At 35.7% G+C, this 22,258-nt stretch overlaps 1 protein-coding gene across 6 annotated transcripts in view; it reads left to right on the top strand.

Annotated features, from left to right (window-relative positions):
- The window catches only part of DACH1 (dachshund family transcription factor 1), a 364,758-nt gene that overhangs the window by 246,959 nt on the left and 95,541 nt on the right, over positions 1-22,258 (top strand). For 3 of the 6 annotated variants that reach the window (XM_063335421.1, XM_063335431.1, XM_063335390.1), the window contains 2 exons: positions 11,692-11,827; positions 14,028-14,162. In XM_063335421.1, coding sequence (XP_063191491.1) covers positions 11,692-11,827; positions 14,028-14,162 — 271 coding nt within the window. Of the gene's footprint in view, positions 1-11,691; positions 11,828-14,024; positions 14,163-22,258 lie in introns of all 6 variants that reach the window. The other 3 variants (XM_063335411.1, XM_063335382.1, XM_063335400.1) reach the window with 1 other exon arrangement.

Raw genomic sequence — 22,258 nt, 5'->3', positions numbered from 1 at the left:
GCACATGCTAAATGACACCTGAGAAGTATGAATTACTATGGCAACAAAACTTTGTTTTCACTGTTTTTCCTACTATTTTCCCTTCTTTCGTTTTCTGTCAGCTATTTGATTTTGTATGTAGGAGTACAAAATTTGACCTTCACGAGCATTGGTAACCCTCTGTTTCTAAACTTTGACAAGCTGATTTCTAGCTTGTAAAATTGCTTTACAAGCCAGTTCTAGCTATTAAAGTTGCCTGAGTTAGTGGCCTACATTTAAATATGTGTATGGGAGCATACTCCAACGTGCCCCCTGATCTTTGTCTCCAGTTACCAAAATCACGTACATTTGGAGCACAGCACAGATCCTAGGCTGTGTAGAAAAGGTTTCCTTTTGCGGAAAACAGGTCCTGGTGCGTTCACATATCTCACCCCATTATGGGAACATTGCTGGACCTAGGAAGCACTTAACTAAGAAGTACTTCTGGCTCAGCTCATCTAAACCTGTCTAGTAGGTTTAAAAGTACTGGACTAGGAAAGGGAGACTCTGTCATCATGTAACTATGTACATTATTTTAACCATTGGCAGTGCTATACCAGAAGATTTTCCTTATTCCAGAGTTCCTGAACTGAATGAGTTATTCCTCTAGTTCATCAAGTTGGAAAGATAGTTTTGCTATAATCTAGGTGAAGATTTTGAAAGTACCTAGCAATTTTGATTCTCTGAAACATTTTAGCAGCACTTTGTAATTGGAAAGTCTTTTTTTTTTTCAAAATCTTGCTTATTTAAGCATTTGTTTGTATTAATAATCTACGCTATTTATCTCTGTCATTTCTGAAAATTCAACTATCCCCTATTCATGCTAATAAAAACTTCATCATAGCTGCCAACTTTTGTGCTGCTCCTGGCATAACATCTTGTGCAAGTTATTTAACAAACCAGGTTTTGTGTTCCCATCTGGTTTGCACATAACCATAAATTAAAAAGATGTTTTTTAAAATAGCCAAATTAACCTAAGTTCTGTTTAGAAAAGTGCACTCACTCAAGGGTAAAATACACAATTTTTAAAGTCTCCATGATTAAGTTAGAGTTTTGGGACATTTACATAGAACCTGATGGAGACACTACCTAAGCGCTATCGTGACTTCTTCAGTCAAGGCCTGTGGCTTATCACCCACAATACGTTTATACTACAGGTAAATGCATAAACACAATGTTAATCTGCCATCCAAAACTCACTTCTAAGTGTAAGATGTTACTGCTCATAGTTATTTCAATAGTACTGTAAGGGCTCAGGAATTTACTCTTCCAGGACTTTCATACTCTTTCCCTCAGCCCTTTTGTGGTACAACGTATGTCTAGATTTTTGTCTTCTGTTTTTGTCTATTGCAGATGAATATAGTCATGTGTATAGAGGTAACATGGCCAAGTAATTATGTTCCTATTTTTTAATACTGAACAGGATTGAAACATAAACCCCAGCAACACAAAAGCATGAGGTCATCGTTAGGGGGATTTTCTTCCCAGAGCACAGACATAATGCCACTAGCAATTTACCTGTTTCTGACTAGGAACAGTCAGAAGCTGTGATTTTAGCGTCCGTTGAACTGAGTAGCTGAGCAGGAAACTGTCTAATCAGCATACTTTTTGAACCTTGCATTGGCAATATAAAGATTATGAATAATAACTTATACTATAATCAAAATAAATATCTTGGAGAATAGATGTAAGTGAGAAGGTCAAACCTCCTTTTTCTTTATTTTTACAGAAATGGATAAATAGTGCAGTTGCTCTCTTTCCCAAAACTGTTTGTTATTAGAATCATGTCTTCCTTTCTTTTTCTGCTACATTTTTTAGACTTTTTGGTTTTGTTTCCATTATCTTCTGGCTCATTTTTTAACCCTAATTTTACTTAAATGTTTTTCTCAGTGACAACGTTTCCACAAGCTGATTTGAAATTAGAGTACAGGACGTTTACAAATTTAAACTCTGCTTGAAAGTTAGGAGATCTATGAGAAATTTCTACTCTGAAAAGTAAATCAATAGTAACCTTATCTAATTAAGTAACAAAGAACAAAATTAAGTCTTAGAAAATCTGAGTCTTCAGATTATAAACAACCTGTTTCATTGGATAGAAGAATTGCCTTTGTGAACAGTGCCACAGTAGATGACTTGCTGACCTTCCCTTCCAATTCACCGAGTTCACAGTTAGTGCCGTTATCTTTAAACCCACAAAGCTTCAAATGCCTTTCTATTACTGGGCAATATTTCATTTCTTCATGATAAGAAGTTGGAATAAAGCTGAGATCATGTACTAACCAAACATTTTATCCTGCTATGTTCAGGAGATGAGACAAAGACAAAATTACAAGGGAAGCCTTGCAAAGCAACACCTTAGTTTTGGCAGTGAACTCTGAGCTCTAAAATCTTCAGAATTATATTTCAGGAGAGTGTTGTGCCCTTTCGAACATGAGACGAACATTAGATGTCTTTTTGTAATGGAATGTTTAGATATATGAGTTGGATGAATAAGAGGAGAGCAACAGCAAGCAGGGACAGCAGATTGTGACAGCAATGAATTGCAGTGAGTGTGACAGCTGTGACCTGGGGATGCTTTAGACATGAGGTGGCTTTCATCACCTGCCCATGGTTTCAAAGGCTCAGCTTGTTAGCGGTTTCACTACATCAGTTTTTTTCACTCAGCAGAAACGATATATGAAAATATAAAGGACATACCTCATATTAATAGGAATTTAAATAATTCTATGTTGTAATATTTAGAACAAAGCAGCATGCCCCAGAATCAAAAATTGCACTGTATCCATATAATGTTACTAATGCTTATAGAAAGAATTAAGAATAAAGCAGAAGAAACCAATACCTTCAGCTGAAAAAGTGACCAGTGACACAGTAGTTTTCCCTTGCATATTAAATACATGAAACTAAATTTTGCTAATTCTCCAAATGTTTCACAGCAGTGGTTGCGTTGTACTTGTTTATAAGGTTATATCTTCCCGTTACCCAATAGCAGAAATTTACTAGTAATTTATTTAACCAAGGTAGCTGCTGACAGGTTATTTTTCTTTTTTTAATAATCTGTTTATTGGTCTATTGTGACGTGAAATTTTATTTTAATGCTCATCCACTTTTTCATTTATTATTGGCAATATATGTGTGTTCCTATTGATGTAATTTAATGTTCCTATATTTTTCACCTAAAATTATTGTCAATAAGTCCAAATAATAGCCAAAAAGAAGAGGTATGACATGGCCATACAGAGGTGATGGGACAGAGTATGTTTAAATGTCTCATGTCACAGTGGTGGTGAACAAGTTCAGAGAGTGGACCTGAAAGGAAATGGACTCTAAGAGAAAAACGAGGAAGAAAGGGGTGGGCAGCAAAGAAAGGGACTGTGGAAGCTTCAGTTTAAGTTTTCTGTAACTGCTGTGTGAGCAGCCTTGAGTTCAGTGCAGACTTTTAATACCAAAAGGTACTGGCCATCGTAAGATGTTTCAGTGCAGAAGAGTTTACTGATAACTTCTTTTCCAGTTACAAAATTATGACTTTTTTTATAGGATTAGATAAATTACGTTTCGGAATGGGCTGGCACACCGTCCTGTAGAGACAGGGGCCATAGGAAGCTCCTTGAAAGTCCACTTAGACATCCTGGATAGAAAAACCTTCCAGTTTGCTGCTGTTACAATGAAGGAGAATTTTCCTGTACTATAAACTTGAAAAAACTGCCAGAATTGTCAATATATCAGGTGTTACTGTAAAATCTTTAGATGTGCCTGTCTTCACTCATTGAGTAAAATTACATCCAAAGCCTATGTTATAGGCCCATCACCAAGTTTCAAAAGACATAGGACTAACATTAGGAAATACCAGAATGCCTCTATAACCTTAATGTGACAGCATTCCATCCGTATAGTATTGTGCAATTTTCATTTCACCATCACAGATTGTGTTTTTCACAGAACTCCTCCCTCGTTCAGTGAATAGTTATTCCATATCTGAATTTTCTTAAATCAGGGTCTGGTCCAGTCTTATTTAACTTATGTTAGCTGAATCCCATGTTGAATGCAAAAGTTTTCTGTGCCTTACAGGAAAAGTATTGTGCAAACAGAGGTAGATACTTATTTGCACAATTCCTATGAAGCTGGGTATACTACACCCATTTTACAGAAATGGAAAGAGAACAAAATTAATTATATCCAAAATTGGCAGAAATGCCCTTTTTGGATGCCTGACCTGAAAACCATGTGCCTTTTCAGATAACCTTTTACTTCTAGAGATATTTGTGCATTCAAAACAGAAATTTTGACATTACTTTAAAGTTATTTTCTTGAATGCATCAAAAAATATACTATACACAAGTGTGAAGAGTGAAACTACTTTTGTTTCCTCATTATCTGATACATGAAGTAAAATCAAGTTTTCTTTTTTGTATAAGGAGAAATTTGATTTAATATAAAACAAGTAAATAGTAAAAAGCAATTAACTATAAATATTCTAGAATAAAAATAAGACTATCTATCAGTTCCTAAACCATCTACCTTTACATATTGGGAAAGCAAACATGAAAATTATGATACACCTGTACAGTTTGAAGTATATTATAAACCAAATGAATATTTCTTTTTCTTTTTATCATGACTGCAGAAAATATGATATCTTAAAACTATTTGTATGAACTTGCACATAACAGAAAAAATCTCTAGGTTAGTCAGAATAACCTTTTTTTTTTGTATTTATGTTAATATAAATATGCATATGCACACACACTTCTGTTTCTTCCTTTAGCATGGGAAAATCTTAGGTCAAAGTGTAGCTGAACTCCTTTATTATGGCTTAATCATCTTTATATTGGAGGACATTATGTCCCACCTCATTAATTAGTTCGATCTATATGATTAAAATTCTTTATTTTAATTTTTAATGCAGTTTTTTAATAATAAACTTAGAGGATGATTGCTAAGTTGTAACTAAGAATACTGTCTTTTTTTAAAATATTATGGGATCCTATTATTTGTTTTAACATGAGTGTTTCTGAGGTGCAGTTTAAAGCTAATAGCACCCTTACGCGCATATGAATTAATTTGTGGAATGTAAAATAGATATCTACAGATAGCACACACCAGAAAGAAGGTAGTACGAATTTTTCTGTTGGGCAATTTGCATATTCACATGTGTAACAGGAAACTATGTACGTGGTGTAAGATTAATTTGATACAAAATGGCCATGAGGCCAGGTACACTGGATGGAATTCATTTTGCTGTCTTCTAGGGCATAATTCATTGGACCTATTTTAGATTGGTACTTTAGAGTGAGGTGAATTGTACTTTGGAAACATAAATGTATGGGTAAAAAATGAGCCTAGGGTGACTAGCTCAGATGTAGACATTTGTACTGTAGACAACTACATTTAGTCACATGAATTCTTGGTCTTTGGCTGGATGTACTATTTGGATTGACTTTGAGGGGTGAATTCCCATGGCTGCTTCTTAAGCTTGAATGGTTGCTTTTCAAGTAAGATTAGATTTTCAAGAGAGGAGAGAAAAAAATAAAAAAGCAGAAGTCTTTCCAACTTTCCAATAAGAAATTGCTAATTCAATTTGAAGAGGTTTTTTGCACGTCTATGAAGAGGTTTTTTGCATGTTGCATGGGGGTTTTTGTATGCCTCCAAAGAATATTTTGTTTGTTAGTCCAAACATACATTTCCAACGCAAAATATAAATTATAAATTCAATTGAAAGGATACACTCAAAAAATAAGAAGGTCCAAAATAGTTGTCAGGACATTTTTATGAAAATCCACAAAATACAGAATTTTGTCCTACGAGGCGCTGTGGCACTTCCAGGAATGATCCAGCTTCATCACGATTCCAAACTGTCAACACCTTGGATGCTGCTCTAGTTTCATCATGTTACAGGATTACTTGGGAGCCTTCCGTTTTGACTTCCCGGCGATTGACTGCTGCCGATATTCCCAATAACCTCACAGTAAACAGAGCAAGAAAAATCAAGTAAATCCATAGTCTTTTTGTCTGTCGATCTCCTTCTACATTTTGTGTTGGCAATTATCAGTATTCTTGTGATGGGAACAGCATGGTAGAATCAATGAAAAATTGCAGAGGTAAAAGTAAAACAGAAATAGAATTAACTTAAATTGTTCCAAAAGGTAAATGAGTTCAAGATACTCACAAAGAGAGAAAAAAAGTTGTATGCAAATATCATGGATAATTTTCTTTGTAAAAAATAGATCCACTATTTAAAACAATAGTGCAAGGAATGACAACACAAAACATTTGAACTCCTGACTTTTGATTGGGATTAGAAGCACGTCTGTAAGAAAGAACAAGATGAGAAAGGTGACGGGCATCAGTGGAAAGTTAGCAAGAGTTTTTGCAAGCTAGTAATACTGTGCTAATAAGGAAATAGAAATGAAAATTTATAGCATTTAGTCAGTTTTATAACACGCATTCTATAGTAGTGATTGAGGAAGTTAGGAAATAATTAATTGCCAAATTCATCTTGTAATTCTTAGGAATAAATGTTAATTTGGAGTCTCAGCATTTTAGGCTAAAGCTGAAGGAAAAATGAACCTGTAAAAGCAAAATATCCTGTTTTCAAGGAATACAAAAGATACCAAAGTATAATTAATTTCTTTTACTTATTCAAGTAATACCATGTCAAATAAGCATGCTATTTTACAAGAAAGCCATTCCTGGAATTCTTCTCACACAAAAAATAGGTCAGTAAGGAACTGAGGAGTAAGAAGGCTGTGTTTTGGTCATTGTGAAAGAGTTTATTGTAATTTTACCAGAAAAAAAAAAAGATTGGAAGCCAGGTGCCATCCCAGAAAGGTAGGAATAAAAGCTTTTTTATTTTTTTTTTATATTAACAGTGTATGAAAACGGCGTGTCACATATCCTTTCCCCAGTATGAAGTTACCTAAACTATTCGAAAGTGTGACGCTGAAAATAAGTGATTTTATCCTCTGCAGTTCAATGATTTAAAGCACAAACATCCTTAAAGGAGTTTGTTCAACACTGGAGGGCATCAAGAGAGCCGACCGGTTTTAATAGTGATGTACTTCTGCAGCTATACTTAGTTGTATGTCTAGAACTCAGTCCATGACTAAAATTAAAGGATGGCTAAGCCCACGAGATAAGTCTTATGGAGAAGCAAACTAGAACAAAGGAAGAAGCTGAGACTGAAAATACCTGTAGGAGAGATATACGCAGGTGATGAAGCTGTGTATGCAAAACTGGTTGGCTATTGGAAATAGGCGTATTCAAATTTTCTCAGAATAATTCTGGAATTTTATCACTAAGGAACAGGAATGGCGAAGAATAAAGAATGTTTGTGGAAAGACTGAGGTGGTGAGATATTACTTCTTTGTCTACCTTTTTTAGGAACAGGAGGATTAATCTTACATATATTACCTGAAAGGTGTTCTCGTGGATAGTGATATAGGGACCAACAGCTGAACTCCATCAAGTTTATGTTTTGGTAGGCGTTTGAGGAGGTAATGAGGCACTTTTCATATAGCAAAGACGTGCTACTGGAGCAGAAAGAAAAGAGGCAAAAAAGCGGTTAATAATGAATAACTGCCTTTGTGACCTGGTAAGAGGAAAAAGATATATATGATACAGGGAAGAAAGTATTTGTGGTGTTCTGGATACCATTACTGATATATTAAGATAATCTTAATAGGAAGTTACTTAAAAGGAACTTTTGGAATGAGACTTTACAGTATGATCTTTGTATCTATGTAGAGAGCTGTTTGAAAAATGTAGAAAAAAGTTTGTAAGTCCATCAAGAAACTTCTGTTTTACTTGGAGAGACGGAGAGTGTTATGCTGTGAGTGATATGTGGTATTCTGGAACAAAATTGGAGGGGTTTCTAATTCTAGAGACAACTTCTATCTCGCGTTAAAATCTCTGACCGTTGAGATCTTTTACCTGTTTTTACAAAATAAAAAAAAAAAAGAAAAGCCCGGTGTCACAAGAACAATTCTGTTATTTATGAAATGGACTTTATATTGAGGGTGCGTAACTTGTGATGCCAGTGGAGTAGGAGTACAGGAAATTGCATTGTATCTCCCTAAAGGCAAAGTTTCATATATGGTAGGAGCATTTTTGGAGGAGTTAAATGTCAGATTCTTAAATGCTTACGATTCATGATTTGGATCAGATTGTAAAGAGCACCAAGATAAGAAATGCTCCTGGTTTGACCCTTAAGAGTATGTTGTCCATTGCTTAATACAGCCTCTGGTTCTGATGCCTAATTGAGAGTCTTACCAATTTTGAAAAACTTGTCAACCATATGTTAGATGGCCACATATGCCCTAAATTTTTCACACTACTTTTTACTTGCGAGTGAGCACCTGTAGAAACAAATAGGGATGCAAAAAATGGAGAAAAAAGTTGGCTAGTGAGGGTTATGTTTTACAAGTGATAAATAATTCTGTATTTCTTGTTTTCTAGTAAATATTGTCAATAGAGTTTTGGGAGCTGTTCAGCTTATCGGCCAGTAAGGCAAGGACAATGTTTTTGGCATTTTGCTACCACTCCAAAAGGCAGCAGGTCTTTTGTAGGTCCTCTCTGTCAGCTTGGTGCGGACATCTCAAAACCCTTCAGTGGCTCAAATGTGAGCAGCTGAACTGAGCCGTAGGTATCTGGTTTTGGAGGAGGCTCCCTTGACTTTATTGTCTATATCTCAATTGACGGAAATGGGAGACACTTACCTCCAAGGTGGGACACTTCATATGACATCCGAGATACAGGTGTCTGAAGTTTCATCTTCAGCTCGTGTGTCAAAACTGCATTTAAATATTTACATTCAGATATGTTGATTTCAAACTGAACCCTACACAGTTTCCTCATACTTTAGCAAAGCAGTCATTCACATTCTATTTATTTACTTGTTTATTTATTTATATATTGGGAGACAACGAGACTAATTACAGTACAAGCCAACACCAGGTTCTCTAAGGATACCTTTAATTAAGTGGAATTGAGTTTTTCCTGGAAGTGGACAAGTTTTAGGAAAAATAGTGGACAGTGGACACTATTCCTACGTGATCTCTATTGCCAGGTTTATAACGCAGTAAATTCTGTTTCTCTGCTGTGTCGTGTAGACTTACTTGTACAAAAGTGGCATTTTGCAGAAGTTACAAAATAGCTCTGATCATCTGGGTTATTTACTGAACAGATTTTTGCATATTTCCTGTCTTGAAAAATTTTAAAGTAAGTCTAAATGTAAAGTTAATATTTTACCACAGACAAAATCCATCTTTTCTACACAAAATCTCTAGTAAGGAAGACAGCTTATATTGATATTCCAGCACCATTAGTTTATCACTATGACTTTTTAGAGGTACAGACTATTTCAATCTATTATTAGTAGCATTTTCATTTATTATTGCAGCTAGTTTTGATAAAGACAAAAAATTGCTATAGACTATATTATTGATTGTGGAATTATGAAGCAAGGATATAAAAAATGAGTTAGGGTATTAAATTAATTTCTTTTCCATTTCTGCATAGTTCCATCCCATGTTTTGTTGGGGTTAAAGGGTGTTTTACAAATGAATTGATAAAGCCAGTATATATAGTTTTCTCATAGAGTTTGACTGCTATGTCATATTATATGTGAATAAAACTCATTATCTTTTTTGTTTGTGCAGTAATTATATTTTGTTGTCCTGTGCATTCCTTTTGCTCTCCCCATCTCATAATACGTGCTGTAAAAGCGCACATAAATAAATAGGATAAACAAATTAAGCTGTTTAAATAAATTAATTTACTCTGCAGCTCTGTATTCAAATCTTATGTGCTCACTGGATTTCATTTTAATGAAACCCTTCTAAGAACAATACATTGTATGCCAAACAGTGAAATTATATATTAAATGAATGATTAAATATAGCGTGTTCCAATTTATACCAAATCTGTACGCTGTGCATGCTTAAATCCTCCTAAATCTAAAGAAATAAATCTTCTACATTCTGAAAACATCTGCATTATAATCCTCCTCTTGAATACCCAGTTCATGGACATATAAACACAATCAAAGTCATAATAAGCCTAGAGCTATGATGCAGTTAAACTATCCTCATCAATGTTTTTGACTTAAAAACCCGAGACTATTAAAGTGGAATCCACTTAAATGTCTCGAAACACTGCTCTGAAAGGTCTTCTTCCACTGCATCAATAGGCCCATTGAATCCGTTTGCAATCAGAATCTCAAGTTTAGCAAATATTTATTATAAAGCTTACCTGGAAAAAATCTATTGATTACTATAGTTGGTCATATTGCTAAATTTCATAGCAATGCATTCAACTAAATATTCATCTAGCTACTGTGCATGAAAAGTAATGACTGCTGCAAAAGCAATTTGCGGAGTGAGGAATGTGATGCTCTTTTCAGGAAAACTTGTAGGCATTTACAGCAGTAAGTTTTCATCTGTATTATTAAACACATACTAACTATATTTCATTACTGAAAGCTTTTAGTGAGTTGAATGTACACAGTTGTTTGCTTGTTTGTTGGTTTTGCTTTGGTTTTTTTTTTAATTTTTTTTTTCATTAGGGCCAGGATTTCAATTATCAAAAGGAAAAAAAAAATCCCACAACCAAAAACCCCCTAGTTTATAATTTTCAGTCCCCCCAGTAGATTTCCCTTATAGGAACTATTTACTTTTATCACTATTTGACCAAACCAACCTAACTCACACGTATTTTAGCAATGACGTAGAGTCTTGGGAGCTATTAGCAATAAAGAGGAAACTGCAGGGCAAGACAGAATTTTCTAGAAAGGACTGTTCCGCAGTCAGCTCCCTTTGTTTAGTGTTTCTGTCAAAGTTCTGTGTAAATATCAGATATATCTATCTGCTACATATTGACGGTTCTCACACAGCAGAAGTGTGGTTCAAACCATCACAGTCCTTGTGCTCAAATTTTCAAAATCAAGGAACATCTTGAAGTACGTCATAGCTCCTCCTGGCTACCATGCCAGGCTTCTCCCTGGACAGAAAAATGTGAATGGGTGTTTTTCCCCATTTTTAAGTAGTGATATAGCCACACTTTTCCAAAAAATGTGGTTTATTCTAGGTTTTGTGCTCCATGGTATCAACAGAGGTTTGGACTGTCAGCCACATTACTAACATAAGTTCAGTAGGGAGATTATATTTCCTTTATGATCCAGAGGAGTTCTGTAAGATCTCATTGCTCAAGAAGCCGGTTCAAAATTAAAATGTGGAGTAAAATTCAGTATAAGCTAAACCAACAATGACTGGTCTTTATTTATTTACAAAAGTACATTGGTCCTCGCCACGTAAGGCTGAGGTCTGTAAGCCAGTAAACAAAACGTATATTTCCAGTTCAACAGCATGCTGATAGAAGTGAGAAAAAACAACACTCAAAAGCAAAACAGAAACCTTATTTTTATAAGCAGTCCAGAAGGCAGTTTAAAAGCCTGATGGGATGAGCAGCGCTCACATTGCATACTAAAACATAAGGTCTCGTGTCCAAAAATTGCTACGTTTCCTTTGAGAATACTCTGCAAATCCTGGACACCTCAACAGAGGAAAGAATAGGTTGTGATTTAGGAGGGAGGTAGTGTTTAGGGACCTGATGTTTGGAAACCACAGAGGTTTAGTTTAACATTGCCTTTTTTTGCAATTGTTCTTTCCTGGGGTCTAGGAGCGTGTTCCAGACAGCCCTTCTCCTGCTCCTTCTCTTGAAGAGGGCCGAAGACCTGGCAGCCATCCATCCTCTCATCGAAGCAGCAGTGTGTCCAGCTCTCCTGCACGGACCGAGAGCTCTTCAGACAGAATCCGTAGGTCACATTCTTCTCCTTGTCACCACTTTAAATTTGATTAGGTGCAGCTGGTTTTTCTAATCAAAATGCCCTCGTCTTAAATAGATCTCATATGTATCATGTTCGGAAGTTCAGCTGCAATAACTATCTCCCAACATTATGTTCCCCAGTTTACAGTATCGTAATATCTGTTACTACATTAACAGGTACTGATATAAACTGCCATCATGTCATATTAAACATAAAGATATGAGCTATGGAATACAGAATTGCAGCCGGGAAGCAATTTGCTAGATTAGTTTTTAGAACTGAACATATAGCGTAAACATTTTTTAAAGGAACTGAGTTTTATTTAATCTGGTTACTCTGGTTTGACGTCTAAATTGAATCTGACTACACAAGCAACATTTTACGTGGCAGAATTGCTTGGTAAAGAGAAGAATTAGGTTAAATCAGTTTAAAAATGGGCATACTTTATGATTTTTTTAAATATAAAAATTTGTAACGGTGAGAAGTATAATACAGAGAGTATTATCACCTCATAGCTCACAAGGGGCAGAGTGAAATTATGCCACGGTGTCTCAGAGTGGTACCATTTTTATCAAGTCTCCATAGAGGATGTAAATTACATGGCAAAGACCCTGAATTCTATGATATTCCAGTGCAACTGCCTGGAAATTAACATTTAAAACACTTACTATATTGTGCATATTTCCTTAAATTCATATTACACTTGTCCATTCCTTTTATTATTGCTCCATTGCAGGTTTTTGTGCTTTTAAGGCATCTTTCCACAGTGGCATTTGTCAGGAGGTGAAACTGGAGGATTTGGCATGCAGATAGAAGGCCATGAAATAGCTGTATGAAATACGTAGTCGTGTTGATTAGATGCAGCACATGTGTCTTTTAGACTGCTTCCTTTCAGGCTCTCCGCAGACTCAGGAAGCTGACTCCTCGTTGACCTTCAGATGAAAGATCTTTCATTACTATGTGATGAAAAATGACTTAGCAAAGAAAATAAATGAGGCCTGACCATGACAAGCTGAAAATTCTGTTTTCTTATCACTTGGACGATTCAGAGTGCAGATTAAACTGGCATCCCGTATACTGTTACCTGTCTATTTCGCCAGGATTTTATGAGTTCATACGTAAAGTTCTGGGAACAAACCTCACAACCCTGGATTTTTATTTTTTTTTTTAATTGACTGAATAGTAAATTTTTTTACAACCATTGAAGACCTTTTCTATTGTCCTCTAAATAAAAAAAAAAATTAAATTGAGAGATACTTATTGGTTTTGCTAAGGAATGACAGGGTTTTTTTTTTAAGAAATGGTGCTGTTCAGCTTACTCTGCTTACTTATCAGGAGAGAGAGAGGAGTGGGACCTTTGCACATTATTTCTTCCCATGTGAACGTAGCAGAGTTCCTTAAATACTGGATGACTTCAGTGACTTGTTTATTTATGAAATAACTTTTCTCTCCTATCTGATTTGGTAGCATCACACCTGATGCACATCTGCTTTTGTGGTGCCAGCAAGAGTAAGTTGACTACTACTACTATGGGTTACGTACAAAAAAATGCTTTGATGGAACTGGCATAAGCCGCTTGCAAATATGTATAAGCTACCTTATATGGATTTATGAGGTGCGTTTGAGACTCATGAAGGTCTGTTTGAGAACTGTTGGAAAGAGCTATCTGGTGATAGCTCTTTCTGATATTTCAAGCTACCTGACGAGCCAATAAGCAATTCTGCTGTCGCGCAGTATATTTTGAAAAACAGCGTTTATCACCTAGGAGGCCACAATGCTTCATTTTAAAAAGTTAGAGACTGCATATTAGGCATGCTAATAAACAAGAACTTTTGTACAACTAACTTCTTAAAAAAATAAATCAGTAAGTATCTCAAGTAGAACCTTCTATTCTCTTTTGGTTTGCTTCATTTTGCCTTTCAGTTCTTGTTAAATAAGCAAGAAAATGTTTGCAAATATCCAACTTCATCCAAAGATACTGAATTCTTCTTTTTAAAATTAATTATTTTAAACCAGAAGTAACAGGAAGAAGCTCTCCCGCTGCATGGATACTGATAGCACTAATTAAGTAACTTTGTGATTGTTAGAATTCTTGTATAATTAAGAGGAAGACGACATAAAATAAGCACAAAAGTGTATTGTTAATATGACGGCTCATTTTCTTTCTGCCTGCGCTTGTGTCTAGCAGCTGTCCATCAGAACGGGCTATCTATGAACCAAATGCTGATGGGTTTGTCACCTAATGTCCTGCCTGGACCTAAGGAGGGTGATCTGGCTGGTCATGACGTGGGACATGAGACAAAAAGAATACACATTGAGAAAGGTAATATGAATATTATGATTTTACTGTTTCAGCGTAAAACAAGTACTGTCTCGACAGCTAAACAGTATTATAATTGTGATTTTTATTTTTTTAATTGGGATATTTTATCTTTATTTTTCATTGTTTCACAAATTATAACAGGCTGCTAAATTTCTTGATTCTTCTATTTTGTGGTCCTTGAGATTAATGAAGAATATTTATATGAGGGAGGAATTTCTTAAATATTACAGAGAGGGATGAGTGAAAAACAGTTTTATATTACTATTGTGTCTCTGGCCGTTATACAACACTGTTTAGGTATTAACTTTCTGTCTCCATCCAGTTGACTTTAATGACCTACTTCCCAAAGGGACTGAGCACCGTGAAAATTAGTCCATGTGTGCAAAAAGGAAAAAGGCTAATACCAAGCCATTAAATTAGGGAATTGCATAAAATGAGGCTGGTACACATTATATAATGGGATTTAAATTTAATTGAGTATATGACCAAAGTGTTTGATCTAGGTGAATAGTCCACATGCACTTATGCTGATTATGACACCATTTCATCTCTGTTGGTATTCAAAGTTAAGTTCCTGTTCAGGGTTGTTACAGGGGATTTTGGAGGGGTGGTGGTGGAATTTCCATGTGTTATGTTTACTTAATGTATGTGAATTTTAACTGTTACGGACTAGAAACATTTTCACGAAAGAGAGGTTAGTAATATGACATATCCTTTAAAAAATATTCCATGGGCTTATCGGAAAAATCAGTTCTTTGAGCAAAATGAGAGGAAAAGTAAAAGGTATAATAGCCAGCCATTGAAACAGAGCCAGAGAAACTGCTGCAGTAATGAAGATTCCAGAATAAGACATTTTGTGCCATATTTTAACAGCTACAATACCTTCTCTGCCTTGTGTTTGAACACTGAGATATGAAAAAGAATTAAAATCTGGACTATTCTATTCTGGACAGGTGGCATTTTTAATAGGATTACCAGAAAAATTAATGGAAACAACATTTCTTTTATATAAACCATTTAGTTTGGTTCATTGCACACACAACCTGTTTTAGCTTATACTATGCCCTCACTCAGCCCCTGCAAATTGTATCCCCGCTGTGAAGTATGATGTGATCAAATAGGTTTGTTTTGAATTTCCATAAATGATTTTATTTCAGCCTTTGAAGTTACTCGTTTAAGTGTAATCAGACTGGTAAATCCTGCAAAGAGAAGTACATATTAAGAATTGCTACTATTTTCTCATGTCATTCAGTCTTTTTGAAAGCTTTGTTTATAATGGTACCCCAAACGTATTTTCCAATCTGTTGCCAGTTCACGTTTTTGCAAGAAACGCTCTCAGTAAAACTGCTGAGAATTCCCTTTTTTCCTCAGTCCTTGTTTAGGTCAAACCACCTATTTCTTGTTCCTTTTACCCCCTCTGTTCCAGCCTACTGAATTAATGGTAAATATTCATGGGCTATCTAGATTGATAGGGTATACTAAATTAAAAATTGTTTTCTGTCATGACTACATTTATCATGTCTCACATACCAATCTTGTAACTTTAATACTAATCTAATCTGTATTAAAACAAGTGATTTAACTTAGAGATATTTGTGGAGATAGTAATTATCTACTTCTGTCACTGTGAGCTTGCAATCAGATTCCCAAACTGTTGCTTACCACTGCAAATCAGTCAGAATGCAATCATATTTAAAGATGCAAACAAACATATGTAGGTGGTGGTGCTCTTACTGTTGAAACCCCATCACCTTCATCATCTGATTCAAAAGAAAAAGAAAGAGGGGAAAACAGAAATTCAGAATAAGTATCACGAAACATTTGAACATTATTATGTTTTCTTCTAAGCCACTTTTGTTGGCAGAAATCTATCAGCTGCAACTGAAATGGCTTTAAATTGAACCTGGGAGAACCTGGGAGATCCTACCTGGTAAAGAAGGCCCTGTCTTTTCTCTTCTTGTCCCCTCTTCCATTAAAAAAATGAAAACCAAAAATCTCGGAAGTGATCTGAGCTCAGGGAAAATTTATTTACAGTCAACAGAGAATTTAAAGAGGCAAAGTTATAACAGAGACAACTGATCAACATACCAGATTTTGAAAAGACTTAGCATATGTCAGAGAGGTGAATCATTTGTCTAACCTGATCTATGAGTTGGATACAGGAGAGAAAATACCATTTATCTATTATAAACGCAAAAGAAGGGAGCTAATTTACCCAGTCCACTCAACATAGTGTAGTACATTTAGAAACAGTTCTTTGCCACTTGCAAACTGAATACCAGTTTGAGGGTATCCAGTCTTTCGAAGATTATATGCATTTCTATTTAAAATTCAGCCAGAATCATTATAGGTGGCAAGAATTTATTTTACTGGGGTGGTTTAAACTACCAGTAAATCTCTTGTGCCATTTTGTTTGGATTTTCTTTTATTTGCCCTTAGACTGCGTTCAAAATCTGTTCTCAGGTTCTGGTGTGCACAGCCTTGAGTGACCTCAGCTTCCACTGGAGTCAGGTTGTCATTATCCCACCAAGGATTAAATTAGGTTCTATGTATCTGATTTGCTGCCTATTAAAACTGGAAAGTTTGCATGGGGCTCTGGGTCGATATTTGTTGCAGGAAAACAGGAAGAGTTTCTGTTCTCAAAGATCGTGTGTCAACCGTTGGTGTTGGGAACATTTTCCAGCTGCTGACTCCAGAGGTGCAACTTGGCCACGTCCTAGCCCTAGCTTCATATTGGGGCAAGACGCAATGTACGCGTCTGAAGTTCCACCCACTCCCTGGATTCCATGAGAAGAAAACTTAGATTTGCAAAGTGTTATGTTGTGGTCCAGCCAGGTTCCTGGTCTGGACTCGGGGGGACTGCAGGAGACACTGCAGAGGACTTCTGCCCCACAGTTCATACATAACTCAAGATGTCGCTATCTGTATGACCGGAGAAGTCAATTATCCTACATTTCCAGGACTTTTTCCTTATTAGAGCATAACAGATTTCCCAAATTTACTGAAAGCAGGCTGTAGGACTGCAAATGATCCTAGGAAGAAGGGAATAAGTTCAAGTACACGATGTTAGTTCAAGTACTTGACAGCCATCATCAAAACCAAGTATATAATTTTGTAACCTGTAATTATGGACTATTTAATGATGCACATGTGGTTTTATTAGATCAGATTTCGCAAGAAGGACTTACATGAAGTACAGGAGCCATATTAGAAAAGATCCATTCAGTTTTTTACATTAAAATTAAGGCTCTGAGTCTTTTCAGGTGAAGTAAAGTTCCTATGACTCAAAGAGTTTGCTCTAGATAGTCCCTCAGTTTTGGTGAGGTATATTTTATCACTTATGCTGCTCAGCTGTTATCTGAGGTCCTGCAGATCTGCCATTCTGAAATTGTGAGAAGTGTATTTTTGATGTTTTCTATGAGGCTGAATACTAATTCAGCTCTTCGGCAAGGTTGTCTGTTAAATCTAGAAATAGCAGGAGAACCTAAGGGCTAGGCTGCTGAATCCTGGTCCTCTTCTTACTCATTGATCTGAAGGGTTCAAAATAATCAATGGCTTGAAAGTTAACTACACACCCCTTGGAGATGCGGATCCTAATTCCTTGTAGGCAGAAGAGGGAACTGAACTTGGGAGACATTTCCTGGGCACTATCCCTAATCACTGTGCTTTGTGCAAAAGAGGGAAATATATTTTTCCGTTGTCCCTTTGCCCTTATGACCCAGACTCTGGTCATATGGGATCTGCAAGGTGGAATTTATAGCTCAGTCCTGTTGGCATAGTTTATCTATTTACTAGCTCCCTATGATTTCCTTTCGGCAGTCTGCAGTTCTACTTGTTAACTTCATTAGATCCCAATTTGCAGTACCTGGTTTGGGTAAAGTTAAGTGATGTTGGAGGCAGTGGATGCTCGTAACACCCCCTAACTGGTACCTGCCTGGCAATACCTACCCTATACACTATATAGGAATGCAAGATCCAGTTCACTTCAGCCCAAGATTCCCTTTTAGGGGACAAACACCTAAAAGTTAGTTGCTTCAACACCAAATTTAGATGCCTAAGTGTTTTATTGGATCTGGCCCTAGGGCATCAGATTAGAATTTTCTGACTGCATCAATTTATATTTTTTTAGATTGACACCAACAGCAAATGAAGCCTGAATGTCATGCTTACATTTTAAATTGAATACGTTATTTGAGGTGTTATGGGAAGGACACTCTCTTGTTGAAAATGTGCATGCTGTTTTCTATAACAAAATATAAAATATTCACCATGGTCACAAAAGAAGCTAAACTATTTCTTCCGGAAAAGCTTTTAAGCCACGATATTAGTGGAAATTTCTTAAGTAATTTTCAGATAATCAACAATAACTGCTTCTTGACTACTATGATAGCAGCAATTAAAGTATAACTTTATCAAATCCACATATTAAGAAGTCCCATTCTTTCTCTCCGTTTTTATTTTATGTTGCCCTGTAGAGATGTGAGCAATCTTAGACCTCTGGCTATTATCTTATAAAATAGAATACTAAAATTCCAAAATATCCTTAGTGCAAAATCGAAAATAATTTAAAGATTCCAAAGTTATAGTTAGAATTGTAATTTCCTGTTAGCAGTCATGCATCAAAAAGGGAACTAATGATAAGTATGTCATCCTATATAGTTAGGTATTCATTCCGCATTATCAGCAGTAAATTATTTTATAATCTATACATAGTGCAAATATATATCAAGCTTGCTTATTCACCTTAATAAATGTAGAAACATTGTTGAATATATGCTCAACAATATGAGCTTATTCACCTTGATAAATACAGAAACACATACGAGTATGCTTTTATAAATACAAAAGCCTCAAAGGAAGTTTTAGCGTCAACAACAATTCTCTTCTATCTGAGCTGTCCTCTAGCAAAGTCAGCAAACAAGCGATCTGGAACTTTGCTTAAATTCTGTTTCTGGTCTGTGTTATTTTAGTTAGTTCTCTGAGAAAGCCCTTTTTTGAAGAGAGTTGTTACCAGTTGACCTACTGGTAACCTACAGAGGAGTTTTCATTCACAGTTCTGCTGTCCAGCTGCTTGTGTTAAGATACTTTATCTGTTCGTTTTCATTTGTGTATACATACGTGCACACAGAAATACTTACACTATATGTTTATTTTAGTGAATATTCCATTTTAATGTAACAAGAACAATATAAACAGAACTTGACGGGTGTCTATATGCAAAAATATTTACAGTTGACACATTTAAGGTCTACATTCTTACTTCAGTTCTTAAATATTACATATTAAATTACAATATATTAGATTGTAATTCCTTAAGATAGTGAGTTCAGGCTATGTGTTTATACATCATCTAGCACATTGTGAAAGTGATCTTGATTTGAGCTTTAAATACTCCTCAAACTCTGAACAGATAGGAGTCAAATTTGTAACCTATGACAGATAATATAAAGACCCACTAAACAAAAGGTTCAAGAAAGCTGGTATCACCAAAATAACCTTTAGACACTCTGGTTGTTGGCGTGTCTTTTCACTCAGCCCAAGAGGCTCAAGAATGCTTAAAGTACATTAAAAACTATTACAGTTAATGGACTACAAAGGTGAAAAATGAAATTGCAAGTTTTTTCATAATGGGCTGTTCTTTACTAAGAAGCCAGAAAACATCTCTTTTTGTTGCACAGAAAACACAGAAGCCTTTCATATCCTTGACTAGGATATGAATAGTATGTGTATGCAAGAAGGAGCGCAAAGGTAGTACAAACTTCTGAAAGTTTTTTCTCAGCAAAATATTGGATAGGAATATTTCTAGAGAGTCTAACTAAGCCATCCTCCAACCAGGCAGTTCTTCTCCAGATTTGTTTGCTACTAAGGACCTTTATTCTGCTAGGGTAGTATTAGTTTTGACACAGTTTGTGGGAGATCTGCTGTGCAGTTTTCACTTCACTCATAACGTTCACATCAGTTCCAAAACATTCCAGGTCAACTGGGCTCATTGCAGCAAAAGTACATATGTGCATACCACTTATTCTATACTTACAGTGACTCAAACGCATCTTGGACATGCCTAACTTTCTGAATACGCTCAAATGAGTTGCATGTATACAAGAAATCCAGAATGTTCTAAATCTGTTAAAACAACTCTGCATATGCAGTTTCTTTGTGCCTTGTGCCCCAAACAGTTCCCCGAAGGTACTTTTTTCTTCTGTGTCTTTTCTTTTTTTCTGTCTTTCTTTTCAGTGGTCATTATGTGTCCTTCATGTAATAGATATTTGAATAGTCTTTCTAGTCTTTGATGGTCTTTATTACATATTGAGGGGAGTGGAGCTAAAAACCCCTTTGAAATAGTTTGTGTGCTCATTTTCGGTTTTTTAATGAAATGTTAAACAGAAGATGTAATCATAATGGATAAGATGTTCAAAAGAACTTTTCTTATCATGCTACTACATTGCAGTTTTAAAATCATCAGTTCCCTTTGTGTTTGCTGCTAGGAAAGATATGTTATAGGGAATGAAGTTGACGAAGTTATGGCTGTTCCCACTAAGAGAGGATGCGTCCCATAACACCATGAAGATGACCACACAAATACGGTTCTGTTTCTCTAAAGTAGCTATTTTTAGTTTTCCATTTTGCTAGTTAAAAAAATGCATTTGCAAAAGAAGGAAAGAATACATGATGTGTCTAGCTGCCCTAGAACTGAATTCTGAAGACATTAAGAAACATATAATTGTTCTGTAAGTTTAATGGGAATATAGAGTCATACATCTTTCTGAAAACACACTTGAACGGATGCCCTGGCTTTAATGGAAGAAAACACTTACCTTCTAGGGGTTTTTTGTACCACTTTATGTTTACAGTTGCTGTTACGGAAATTTTGTTACAGCAAAATTTTAAGAATGTCTTTCACTTGAGACTACTTGCGGGAACTCTTTCAAAAGTGCTAATAATCTGCCCTGCATTTAGTTCTAAGTTTTCTCTAAGTTGTCCAAACGCAAAATACCAAAAAAATCAGTTTTGAAAAGCCTTTACTGAGAATTGCGACCTAGAGATAGATAGTATTTCCTTGAAATAGTATGGGTAATTTGTATATAATTATTAACTTATTTTTTATGTTGTTACTCTATTGTTACACTATTTCCACATAATCTTTTTCAGATTTTTGTTCTGAGAAATAATACGGTTCTTACAGATTCTGCTAGCATTGCATCTAATGTATGGTCACAGTGAATTCTCAGAGATACTTCATTCCCTGAGTGCAGAGGGTTCAGGTTTTTCCTCTGAGATGGAGCAGTACTGTCATAGTTCAACAAGAAGCAGTTTTGATTTATTCCTACCTTTCAACTTTCTGTTGTTGAAAAAAGCTTCTCCACTTTGAAGGTGCATCTAACATCTGGATGATTGGCATCAGTTTTTTCACTATGCTATTTAGGAAGATACTTTGCAAAATAATCACTGATTTTATACCTCTAAAGAGGTCTGTCTTTGGACTTGAAAAGCTTGGTTAGGATCCCAAAAGACTGAGTCAGGAAAAAGTCTGCCTTTCTGCTTGCTTCTCCTTCACCCAGTTCTGGTATAAACTTCTTTAGTTTGGGTTTTAGAGATGAGTCATATCTCTGATCTTTCACGTAAGCTAATGGAGTTCACTAGACTGATTCACACTGATTCTTTAAAATTTTGGAGGAGATAGTGCCTTCTTAGCCATAAAACTCCCAAGCAGACTAGGTGTAATTAAAAGCTGAACTTGAGCTATATTTGTCAGAAGGAATATAGCTAGATTTGAAGTTATGACGGTCAGAAGTCTTTTAAAAGAAGTAAATGGTAAAACCAGCATAACATATAGCTGAAAGCAACACCATAATGGGGAAGAGGATGTCTTGGATTAAAGCGGGTTGTACAGCAAAAGACTGTGTCTAGCTGAGAGGCCTTAAAACTTCCAAATTAATCACTGATAGGCAGCTGAGCTTTCATTTTGGAATCAAAGTCCTGCAGTTTCAGGTGCTTACCTACTACAGGGTTTTAAAATACTTTTCATTCTTTCCCATGTCTTGCATATAGTAATGATGATGACCCCAAATAAGGATATTTAATATACTTATGAAATC

The sequence above is a fragment of the Chroicocephalus ridibundus genome, chromosome 1, assembly GCF_963924245.1.
Source record: "Chroicocephalus ridibundus chromosome 1, bChrRid1.1, whole genome shotgun sequence".
In the NCBI taxonomy this organism is placed as follows: domain Eukaryota; kingdom Metazoa; phylum Chordata; class Aves; order Charadriiformes; family Laridae; genus Chroicocephalus; species Chroicocephalus ridibundus.
This window is presented reverse-complemented; position numbering and strand designations above follow the sequence as displayed.